Source organism: Lolium rigidum, chromosome 2 (assembly GCF_022539505.1).
Source record: "Lolium rigidum isolate FL_2022 chromosome 2, APGP_CSIRO_Lrig_0.1, whole genome shotgun sequence".
Taxonomy (NCBI): domain Eukaryota; kingdom Viridiplantae; phylum Streptophyta; class Magnoliopsida; order Poales; family Poaceae; genus Lolium; species Lolium rigidum.
In genome coordinates, this window is record NC_061509.1 from 52,134,143 (window position 1) to 52,146,672 (window position 12,530).

The 12,530-nt window shown below is 52.6% G+C and overlaps 1 protein-coding gene across 1 annotated transcript in view; it reads left to right on the forward strand.

Annotated features, from left to right (window-relative positions):
- LOC124691747 (peroxidase 3-like) overlaps positions 1-11,026 on the forward strand; it is a 26,045-nt gene extending 15,019 nt beyond the window's left edge. Inside the window, exon 4 of the mRNA XM_047225021.1 lies at positions 10,436-11,026. Within this exon, the coding sequence (XP_047080977.1) occupies positions 10,436-10,851 (416 nt within the window). The 3' untranslated portion in view covers positions 10,852-11,026. The remainder of the gene's footprint in view (positions 1-10,435) is intronic.
- Positions 11,027-12,530: the final 1,504 nt, after the last annotated feature.

Genomic DNA, 12,530 nt, shown 5'->3' on the forward strand with positions numbered 1-12,530 from the left:
CGTCTTGCGGTAGGAAATTTTTGTTTTCTATGCTACGAATCCCATCAGTTTGTGCCCCGGAAGACCTGAGTTTGCTCGAGGCGTTCAGAGCAGGGATTGACCTCGATGCAGATGGACCACCTCCAGGTTTCATTGATGATTATTGGTTCGCCGAGCCTGATGACGATGACGAGACACGCGGTCCAATCACGGACGTCGACACAGGCTACTGATCTATGTAGTAGTAATTGTGAGGCTAGCTAGGTTATTTGTAATAACTCCGTGTAATAGAGATTGTCTAGCTAGATTATTTGTAAGAACTCCGTGCTATGTTTGAGAGAACTCTATGCTAGCTATTTGTTGCTTCCACTAATTAATGTTCATCCTTTTGCATTATTGTTGCTTTCATTAATGTTCATCTACTTATAATTCTGTTGCTTTCACTAATATTTATCTCTTTACAATATTGCGTACTAATAAACCACTCTCTTCATTTGTGTTTGCAGATGATTGAAGCATGCCGCCAAAAAAAAGGGGTGGCGGTCTTAAAAAGAAGCTCAAGGACTTGGTACGTGTAGGGACTTCGAGGCGGGGCCGAGCTACTACCCCCCCTCCTAGCCCCCCTCCTGTCGCTCCCACAGGGCGTCCGCGTAGGAAGAATGTGATGCGGGTACTCACTCCTAGTCCTAGCCCCCCTCCCGCAGCCGATGATGATGACGAGGAGGAGGACCAGGAGCACCACGGGGGTGGGGAGGACCAGGAGGAGGAGGGGGTGGGGAGGACCAGGAGGAGGAGGGGGGTGGGGAGGACCAGGAGGAGGAGGGGGACGAGGAGGACCTCTCGGAGGATGAGGGGTTGGGGAACTTAGTGTTCGATCCTGATCAAAGCCTACAGTGGCATGCGCCGGAGGATTACCAGTACGTTCCAGCTGTGGAGAGGCTGAGGCCACGTGATAGGAAGCCATATCGGCGTGGGATAACACAGCTCCACGCGCTGAAGGACTAGCGCTACAGGCACGTTGTTCTACAGCCCTATGGAAGGAGGTACATGTTAATTTTTGGCATTTCGTTATCGCAATTTTGTCATTATCAAAATTATTATCACATACATATTGATGTTGTCGTTTCATGGTGCACCTCGTTCCAGTATGAAGAACCGTCGCAGAGACCGCCACGTGGGTACTCGAACATCCTTGGGGGCCTACTTAGATGGTATTTCCCTGGGATAGTCGATCTCCCTACTGGTGGCTGCGACGTAGCTTGGAGGTGGGCGCACTACAACCTCGCGGAAGATCCTCTTGGCCGCGGCACCGCGGCGGATTTGGTTGTTGCCAAATTCTGGGTACGTGACTTTTGACTTCTTACCATTCATACACTCTCCTTGGTTCACAATAATTGCACTAATTCCCCTTGTTTTACCTATGTGCATGGTTGCAGAAATACTTCAAGAGGGCCGAGGGCAAGGAGAATGCGTGCAATGATGTCCTACACCAGCTTGCAAGGAAGAGGGTGACTGGCATGCACTACGAGGCACGTGTTCAATGCGTCCGCGACTGGCACGCCGACCGCTTCGTCCACATGACTAAGGAGGACGCTCGCGACACGCTCATGCAGCCGTGGCGATACTTGCAGTGTATTTGCATTTATGTGTTATTGATTTCTTTATCGCCATGTAGTTTATTTTACCATAATGGGTTTATCTTGTGCATGTAGAACCCTCCTCAGTACATCGGCAACGACGAGAGGTGCTTTCTTGCGATGGTCATGTGGTGGACATGCCCCCAGTACCTCAAGAAGCACGAGGAGGGCAAGAAGAAGCGGGCAGAGATGCGAGGTGGATCGCATATCCAAGGCAGCATCCCCATCTCTCTTCACCTGCAAAGGAGGTGAGCAAATTAATGGTTCCTTCATTCTTTGAATTCATGTTATATATTTGTTAACTCTGCAAGGGTGTGCCACTTCACTCAATTACATGTTCTCTTTTGCAGGAAGTCGGGACAGGAGCGAAGCCTCAACGTCTTTGCCGTGCTAAAGAAGATGAAGCAAAGGAAGACGCCCGATCCCGAGATGGGGTCCGTGTGGGTTAACCCGCAATCCGAGACCCGAGTGCACGTCGTATGTCTCCAAGTTCAAGCGGAAGTACGGCGAGGACGCCAACCCGGAGGCCGAGGACTTTGACCCCGAGGTCGCGGTGCTTGCGGGAGAAGGCTTGAAGCATGGCCGCCTATGGTTTGGTGACGGGTGCGTCGACCCGGCGAAGGTTCCCTCTCTCCGCCGGATCCGTCGTGGTCGTAAGAGCGGCCAGCCTGAGGTAGAGCCCCGGCCACGGGCTTCGGATCTAGCTGTCGAGCGGTTACGGGTATGTTCTTCCTCGGGCCTCTACATTTCCTTTACATGCTGTCCATTGAAATGTTAATGACATCGCGGCAACACAACGTAGGAGGAGATGGCAGCGAAGGAGCAGGCGGCCCAGGAGCAAAGGGCGCAGATGGAGCAGCAGATTCTGGAGTACCGACAGCAGCGAGACTACGGATGATGCAGCAGATGCAACAAGACAGCAGCGGATGATGCAGCAGCAGCGAGCACGGATGAGCCGGCTGATGAGCCGGACGGTTCTGACTTCTCCACCGGGGAGTCTTCCTGCTCCTCCACCTTACTCCATGCCGTGGATGCCGCCACCGCCCACTCAGACCCCGGGGACACCTATCACCGTCAACAACATGAACATCATCCGGAGCATGAACCGCGGTGAGTCCTCCTACACTTGTGCCCAACCCGCTACTTGTACTTGTTCAAGTGTTCAATATGCAAATGCAAATGTTCATAACATCAACCTGCTTATAGATTATATGTCACAAGGCAATGACGATGAGGCCGGCGGAAGCAATGGAGGAGGACAAGGATGATGGCATGGTCTTGGTGCACTTTGTCGGATTGTATGCTTCTAATGGATTGTAATAATGGGCATTGCACTATGGACTCTATGTAACTTGTGTGGATGGACTATGGACTCTATGTAATGCATTGTATGCATGAATATGTGCGGTTGATGTATTTGTGTTATCACCAGATTTTGGCTAAATCAGGAGGTGGGCCGCGATCAAGATGGGCTTGGAAGATTACACGTGGAAGATCTCTGAAGCGGCCTTGCTCGGAGAATTTGGGCTAGATTGCCCATGTATCTTTAATTACAATAGATTGTATCTAGATTAAAAGTTAGAGTTTGTCTCGTACACGGTGGGGATCTCCCACGTTAGAAAGTCCCTTGGACTATAAATATGTATCTAGGGTTTATGGAATAAACAACAACCAACGTTCAACACAAACAAATCTCGGCGCATCGCCAACTCCTTCGTCTCGAGGGTTTCTCCGGTAAGCACCATGCTGCCTAGACCGCATCTTGCGATCTAGGCAGCACCAGCCTGCCCACGTTGTTCATGCGTTGCTCGTGCTGAAGCCTTTTTGATGGCGAGCAACGTAGTTATCTTAGATGTGTTAGGGTTAGCATTGTTCTTCGAGTTACATGCTTTCGTTATGCGACCCTTGCACATCTAGCCGCCCTTACACCTATCTTAGGTGTAGGGGCGGCACCCCGCTTGATCATAGTTTAGTAGATCTGATCCGTTACGGTTGCTCCTTGTTTCATCAAGGATTAGTTTAACATCCGCAATAGTTAGGCCTTACAAAGGGTTGGAGGATCCAGCGGCGTGTAGGGTGACGTTTGCTAGCCCTAGAAAGGACGTTCCGAGGATCAACCTCGTGTTGGTTTTTAGGCCCTGTCTAGGATCGGCTTACGGTCACCGTGCGCGAGCGCGAGGCCCAATCGTGAGTAGGATGATCCGATTATGCGGTGAAAACCCTAAATCGTCGTAGATCTCATTAGCTTTATCTTGATCAAGCAGGACCACCATATATTCGGACACCTCGTCCGAATCATGGGTGGATCGGCTCTTTGAGCCGATTCACAGGATAACCTGAGAGCCGATCGAGGCTCGTATTTAATGTTTACGTGTATGCCCTGCAGGAAACTAAGCGAGGCATCATCCACACCTTCCTGACCAGGTATAGGTCAGGTGGCACGCCCTTGCGATAGCATCGGACGTGCGACCAGGAGGCTTTGCGGGCCGTCGCTCTGAGGGACTGGGGCCAGCCGCAGCCCTAGTTGTTCCCGGCTCTACCGTGTTGCCCGTCTCCGCCCGCCGGGGGTTTCGACGTCAACACATTCTCGGCACGCCCGGTGGGACCACGACCTTCGACATCCACCACATCGCCATCTACATCCGAGATGGCGGAAAGCACTCCGGTCAAGTACGAGGATCTGCCTGATGAACTCAAATCGAAACATGACGAGATCAAGGCAACCCTCGAGGCCGAACTCATCGGCTCCTTTGAGAAGACCCATCGCACGGTATCAAGCTCAAGGAAAACGCACGACCGTTGCCTGGCGACAACATGGTGGATCTCAGCCATTCCATATGCGAGTCGGAGTTCCCCTTCGGTGTCAGCATGGCAGGGCTTGCAAGCCGCCATGGCAAAGATGAAGCAGAAAGCAGCCACTCCCGTGGCAAGGATAAAGAGGAGGCCGATCCACGCGACCGGCCCCAAGATGATGACAGACGGTACCTGACGGAGGAGGAAGTGAGAAGCGTGCGGTATCAACGTCCACTCTCCGAGCATCTCCTCAACAAATATAAGCAGCAAGCACGACCGACGTCGGCGCTACGACGTAGATGATGAGAGAAATTGTCGGTCTGATGCGGAGGACAGGAGGTACCGTCAGGCATGGTAGAAACAACGACGGGTACAATCGTCACGCTGAAGGAAGGTCAAGGGGGCAAGATGACATGGATAAGCACTGGGACTGCCCTTTCTTCAAACATTGCTGGGACTCAGGAATGAGCCGATTGCCAACAATCGAGAACTGCCCGGAATGCAAACAAAGGAAGAAGGATGCCGCTAACGTGTCCGTGTTCAAGCGTCTAGGGCCTCTCCCGCCTCGGAACAAGCATGCCGAGTCCGCTCGGGTGGAAGATCTCGAGGAACTAGAGGACGATGATGAAGAAGACAAATATCATCGGCCCAGGTGGTGCCCTGATGGGCTCAGCCGTTCCCAGAAACGCAGGGTTCAGCGATTGCGCGGGTTGGAAGAAGCCGAAAGATTGTACCCGCACACGCTGAGGAAGGCACGGCCTGATCTGGCCGCCAAAATTCAGCGAACCCTGGACGAAGAAGGTCGGCCACAAAGAAAAGAGTGGCGCCCCAAGCAGAGGAAAGCCGATGATGATACATCGGCTGGCACAAACATGGTCTTCATTCTTCCAACGGAGTTTAGCGCTCCAAGATTATATGAAGCACCGGTGGCGCAATTGATCGCGGCCCACGGCCGGTCATCTTTGAGAAGCCGAAAGAAAGAAGTTACGGCATCCGAAGGCCCTGTACTTGCGAGGTTACATCAATGGGCAGCCTGTCAACAAGATGTTGGTAGACACCGGGGCGGCAGTTAACATTATGCCATACTCCATGCTACGTCGGTTGGGACGCTCCAGCTCGGATCTGATCAAGACCAACGTAACACTGAGCGATTTCAACGGCCAAGCATCTGACGCGCAAGGTGTTCTGAATGTGGATCTGACCGTAGGAAGGAAAACTGTCCCTACGACGTTCTTTATTGTCGACAGCAAGAGTACCTACGCTGTCCTACTAGGGAGAGATTGGATCCACGCCAACTGTTGCATTCCATCCACGATGCACCAATGCCTAATACAAAGGGATGGAGATGAAGTAGAAGTCGTCCACGCAGATGATTCGGCCGAGGTTTCAACAGCTGGCATGGACGTTTGGGAGACATCGGGCCAAGAGCCACTCTCGTGCATCAATCTGGACGACTGCGAGCGCATCGACGTGACAAAGAACGGGGTTAGGCTGGTTTTATCCACAGGCCTGACCGTGTAACAAAGCAAACGTCGATGAACAAACGTGGCGAGGCTGATCCTTGTGATCGGCCCCAAAAAGTTTATGAAGGAACATTACAAAACCTTCATCGAGCAAGCAACGTGGAGGCCGATTCCAGCAATCGGCCAAAATTATCCTCACCATCCATTCTCGCCCGGGTTCAACATGTAATCCAACGGAGCCGATACCATCAATTCTCTTGACCGAATCGGCTCGTGGGGCACCTAGTGGATAAAACACGAGGATATGCAAGTAGAAGTGTCTCATCCTTTGATGATGGGTATTGGAGTATGGGGGCCGATACATAAATCGGTCGAAAATTCAAAAAATTTCCCATTGGCAAGTCTTCAAGTTCAGCGGTGTTAGCAGCGAAAAACGTGACATCTTCTAGAACCAGGACTGCAGGATTGAGGATCGTAACCCTGACTAACGACAAGGGCAGCATAAACGTGCAAGTCAGGGTGGGGATGAGCCTAACGAAGGGAGCATATCTCTTCTAAGACCAGGAGAACAGCCGATGACGAAGCAATCGGCTGTAACGTTTTGACTCGGTAACTGTCACTTCCAGGGGTTGTTGCGTCCAGAGTTTGGAGGGCATCAGAAATGCAAGGACATCCTCACCGGAAGTTGCTGCAGCCTGCGAAGGAAAGGTGCCGATCTGGTCAACGAGGTGCAAGGAGTAGACTGAAAAAGCTCGGGGGGCAGCTCACCTTGAAGGTTCTCTGCTCTGGGGAGCCGATTTTGTTGGAATCGGCTAACTCTGCATCACAACTTGTCTGAAGAATGGTGCTGATGTTGCAAAATTATCAGTTTCAGTATGCAAGACGATTCAGCGACAAGCCCAGGGCTCTGTTGAAGACACCTACTCAACACCAGATTACCAGCCTGCTGGATCGACTGTATCGGCTGTCGACGGATGAAAGGTGATCAACTGGTTGGCCCCGCACGATAGCGCTCTCAGACATTGTTGAGCCCAGGCCTGTTTGCCTGAATTACGGGTCCTCATCACTGTTTCCACCCCGGCTGAGGCTCGGGGGGCAGCTTGCCACGAAAGGTCCTTTGCTATAAGGAGCCGATTTTGCTGAGATCGGTCGGCTCTGCATTTCAATTTGTCGTGAGAGATGGTTGCTGTTAGAAGACAGAGCAGGATTATAAACGTCACTGCAGACTATCACAAGGGAATTTGTGGACAAGTGATGCCTGGTCTGCAGAAGTGGCAGCTTCAACGTTTGAGTTGACCCAGCAACAGTCCTGGGGCTCTCCTGAAAGCAAAGAGGATCTGAAAGAGAAGGATGCGGCAGAAGGATGTCTGAAATTTAAAGTTAATAAGGAGACTGAACATTATTTCAGGAGTTTTGCCGCTAAGTTTGACATGCCATCCTGTGGGATCTGCATTTACAAGACCTAGGGTTTGCGCGATTATGGCTTGGCCTTGTTTGACCGGGAGTTTGGGTCCGGATGGATCTATCTCGAAATTTATCGTGAGAGACCGATGCGCTGCCGTCGGCTCACTGGGCATTGACCAAATTGACAATCGGCAGAATCAGTACGAAGGACAATCGGCTAAATTATCATAAAGGAAATCGGCAAAATCAAATTGGGGAATTTCTTCATTGATAAACCAGATTTCTTACATAGAAGAGCTGATTGCTCTCAAAAGGGAGTACTAAGGGGATACATTGCCCCGTCTACTACCGCTGATCCTATGCTAAGGGTCCTATCTACGGGCCGTCGCTGCCCTCGTCATCACCCTCGCCGCCGCTGTCGGCGCTGCTCCCGGCGGGCTCGTCGTCGCTGCTGTAGCGGCCACCGGCGGGACCTTCGTTGTCCTCATCCTCCTCGTCGTCGTCATCGTCGCTGTCGTAATCACTGAGATTCCCTGGCCAGGGGCAGTGGCGCTTGGCCGGCGGCTCGTCGGAGGGGCTGTCGTCGTCGTCGTCCTCCTCCTCCTCCTCCTCCTTCACCTCCTCGGAGGAGGTAAAGTCATCCCAGGAGAAGCGATCGTCATCGCTCTCCTCCTCCGATTCCCCGTCGGCAAGGAAGCGGAGGTCGCTCTCCCCGTCCGTCGAGGACTTGTCGTCCTCGGACCAGATGGAGAAGTCATGGTCGGGCTCCTCCCCGGCCTCTATGGCGCGGCGGGTGTTGGCCGCATGGACCTCTTGTGGGTTCGGTTCTGGCGTCGGCTCGTGGGAGGAAGAGGACTCGAGGGAAAGTCCCGACGAGGCGGAGGAAGAAGAAGACATGGTGCGCGGAAGGGCTTTTGGAGTGCTAATACGGAAAGGATGAGGAGAAGAACTGTTCGGTACGGTTGGATAAAAGAAGTGGGGATTTAATGTCCGAACGGTTTTCGAGGAAGTGGTGCCAAAAAACTGTCAAATCGTGCAGAGAAGTTGGGAAGGCAAGTTGTCATGATGGAAATACTGCGACGGTTCTCGCTCCGCCACGACATGACCCCTCGGAGGAAAAAGCAGTGGTTTTGAAATTATCATTACCAAAACCAGGGGGCATGTGTTATCACCAGATTTTGGCTAAATCGGGAGGTGGGCCGCGATCAAGATGGGCTTGGAAGATTACACGTGGAAGATCTCTCGAAGCGGCCTTGCTCGGAGAATTTGGGCTAGATTGCCCATGTATCTTTAATTACAATAGATTGTATCTAGATTAAAAGTTAGAGTTTGTCTCGTGCACGGTTTGGTGCATCTCCCACGTTAGAAAGTCCGCTTGGACTATAAATATGTATCTAGGGTTTATGGAATAAACAACAACCAACGTTCAACACAAACAAATCTCGGCGCATCGCCAACTCCTTCGTCTCGAGGGTTTCTCCGGTAAGCACCATGCTGCCTAGATCGCATCTTGCGATCTAGGCAGCACAAGCCTGCCCACGTTGTTCATGCGTTGCTCGTGCCGAAGCCTTTTTGATGGCGAGCAACGTAGTTATCTTAGATGTGTTAGGGTTAGCATTGTTCTTCGAATTACATGCTTTCGTTATGCGACCCTTGCACATCTAGCCGCCCTTACACCTATCTTAGGTGTAGGGGCGGCACCCCGCTTGATCATAGTTTAGTAGATCTGATCCGTTACGGTTGCTCCTTGTTTCATCAAGGATTAGTTTAACATCCGCAATAGTTAGGCCTTACAAAGGGTTGGAGGATCCAGCGGCGTGTAGGGTGACGTTTGCTAGCCCTAGAAAGGATGTTCCGAGGATCAACCTCGTGTTGGTTTTTAGGCCCTGTCTAGGATCGGCTTACGGTCACCGTGCGCGAGCGCGAGGCCCAATCGTGAGTAGGATGATCCGATTATGCGGTGAAAACCCTAAATCGTCGTAGATCTCATTAGCTTTATCTTGATCAAGCAGGACCACCATATATTCGGACACCTCGTCCGAATCATGGGTGGATCGGCTCTTTGAGCCGATTCACGGGATAACCCGAGAGCCGATCGAGGCTCGTATTTAATGTTTACGTGTATGCCATGCAGGAAACTAAGCGAGGCATCATCCACACCTTCCTGACCAGGTATAGGTCAGGTGGCACGCCCTTGCGATAGCATCGGACGTGCGACCAGGAGGCTTTGCGGGCCGTCGCTCTGAGGGACTGGGGCCAGCCGCAGCCCTAGTTGTTCCCGGCTCTACTGTGTTGCCTGTCTCTGCCCGCCAGGGGGTTTCTGACGTCAACAATTTGTGGTGTTCCCGTAGTGTTTGGTGATGTTATGTTGAAGATTATACGTTGTATATGCTATATTGTCAATTGCTATATTTGAAATGCAGGGAATAGGCAAAAAACAGCAAAAAATGAAAAAAACAGGGCCCTTTGCCGTGTGTGTGCACACGGCAAAGGACTTTTGGTCTCTTTGCCGTGTGCACACGCACGGCAAAGGAGCCACGTGTCGCCCACCTGTGCTCCTGGGAGCTCCTGGGGCGTGCCTGTATGGGGCTTTCCCGTGCGTGGCAGATCAAGGCCGCACGGCAAAGCTTCGCACGGCAGAGAATGTTACGCACGGCAACGTCGGGCGCACGACAAAGGACTTCGGCGCACGGCAAAGTAATGGCGCACGGCAGCGTTGGCAGCGCACGGCAAAGAGGGAGCGCACGGCAGAGATGGCGACGCACGGCAAAGGGCTTTGCCGTGCATTCCTTGCATGCGCACGGCAAAGGTGGCTTTGCCGTCGAAGGCTTTGCCGTGCAAGCTTTGCCGTGAGTGCACGCACGGCAAAGCCGTTGCCATGCGTATAGGCCTCTTTGCCGTCCAAAGCTTCGCACGGCAACATCTTCTTTTCCCGTAGTGACATGCAATGCTCAAAGGGGGACCACAAAGTCCAAGATTATTGCTATAGATTGATGGGTCATTGAGTGTTTGGAGCTGACTTCCGGTAGGTATCTCTCCAGATAGAAGATTGTTGGAGAGATTAACAGTGTTGAGGAACATCAAGTTTGATATGGTAGGAGGAATCTGAGCTGAAACACAAATTTTGACACTGTGTTCTGACTTGAGCTTGATGTGCAGGTGCTCACACCATCGGCATCGCCCACTGCTCTTCCTTCGCCAACCGCCTCTATGGATACGCCGGCGCAGCCAACGGCAGCTCCCCGCCCCTCGATGCAACCTATGCCACCAACCTGCGGCAGCGCAAGTGCAGGATGGGAGGCCACGACACTGCGGTGGAGATGGACCCCGGCAGCTTCCTCACGTTCGACCTTGGCTACTACCATGCGGTGCTCAAACATAGGGCCCTGCTCCAGTCCGATGCTGCGCTCGTCACTGACGCGGCGGCAAGGGCCGACATAGCTGGTGTTGTATCCAGCCCGCCAGAGGTGTTCTTCCAGGTGTTCCGGCGGTCGATGATGAGGATGGGGGCCGTGCAGGTCATGACTGGCTCCGAGAGGGAGATCAGGAAGAGCTGCTCCGTGGTGAACAGCTAGGTCGAACTGATATGGGCATATGCATGGTATTTTTCCTGGAAATTATTCAGTGGATACTGTAATTTTCAACTGGTATATTCTCATCAAATTTTTGTTGCGAGTGGTGATAAAACAACTGAGTCTGCAGCTTAATTGTGATCGGAGAAGATATGCCACAAATACAAGAGTTATTTAAGATTGAAGCTGTATTCATAGACCGCAGCAAAGCTAGATGCGTATATAAACAGGAACGACAAAACATACATAACTACAACTCACGAAATTCGTACAACGCGCGGGGGGGGGGGGGGGGGGGGGGCCGGAGGGGGAGATTTACATGTCAGTCACATCTCGTAATCAGGTAGGAATGGAGTTTGTCGACATCAGCCCGGCCGAGGTGCGGGATACGCCATCTCCACAGTGCAATATCATCACATGCGCGTCTAATGGTGAAACTCGGAAGGGTGGTGTTGCTGTTGAACAATAGGTCGTTGCAGGTCTTCCAGATGGACCACATGATCGCCGCAACGTCAAAGTACCAAGTAGCTATGGCAACACCTAGGGGGGCAGGAAGCTCCCAAGTCCCAAATGGAGAACCGCCCAGCAGGAATATGGACGCCTAGACGAGACCAAACATAGCTGGCCGTGGCGCACTCGAAGAAGAGGTGGCGACAAGTCTCCACAGCATCGCAAGCGGCACAAGTCACCGAGGGGGTGCAGCTCTTGTGGAAGAGGTACGCGAAGATCTTCAGCTTCGAGGGGAGTCGGAGAGACCAAGCCACGCAAGCGGAGGCGTGGGGGGGGGGGGTGCGGACGCGACAGCATGCGGTATGCCTCTCGCGAGCTGAAGCTGGCCTTCCGCGGAGTGTCGATGAAGCGTCTGTCGGCGCCTGACCCGAGGGAGATGCCGGCCACCAGCCGCTGCATCTCAAGGAGCTCGCACGTCGCAGCCGTGGAGAGGCGAGGCTGGAGGTCAATCTCGGCCTCGACCACCGCAACCACCGTGGCGTGGAGGCGTGTACTATGGGAGAAGATTTGTCCAGCCAAAAGGACGTGGCACGGCCGTCCACCACCTCCACCCTGGTGATGGCGCGGTAGAGGGGGAGGCAGTGGTCGACAATCTTCTCAAGAAAGGAGGGGGACTTGGAGGATTCCCCAAAATCACCACCTGTAGAAGAAAAAACCAGCTTTTCCACGGGAGGGGGTTAGGTAGGTGGAGGCTATGAACAAAATTTAAAAGAAAACACCTGTTTTGCCGGTAGAGATCCTTGATGCCGAAGCCGCCCTCCTGCGTAGGCAACATTACCTTATCCCACGTGACCAAGCAGCGGGCACCAAAGCAAGAGTCCCTCTCGGTCCAAAAGAAAGCACAACGTCTCTTGTCAATCCTATCAATAACCCCACGGGGAAGCAAGTACGAGAACATATAATACGTAGCAAGATTATTCAGAACTGCATTACACAAGAAAAGCCTACCACCAGCAGATAAAAGGTTTGCGCGCCAACCAGAAAGACGACGGTCGAAGGAGAGGACAAGAGGTGCGAAAACTGATGCGGGGAGTTTCATGGGGGATAGGGGGAGCCCAAGATAAGGTTGAGGGGAGGTCCAAATGGGACACTCGAGGGTGGCAGCCATGGTCGCAACGTCCTCAGCGAAAACATGCATTGGAATGAAGCAAGATTTGTCGAAATTGATGGCA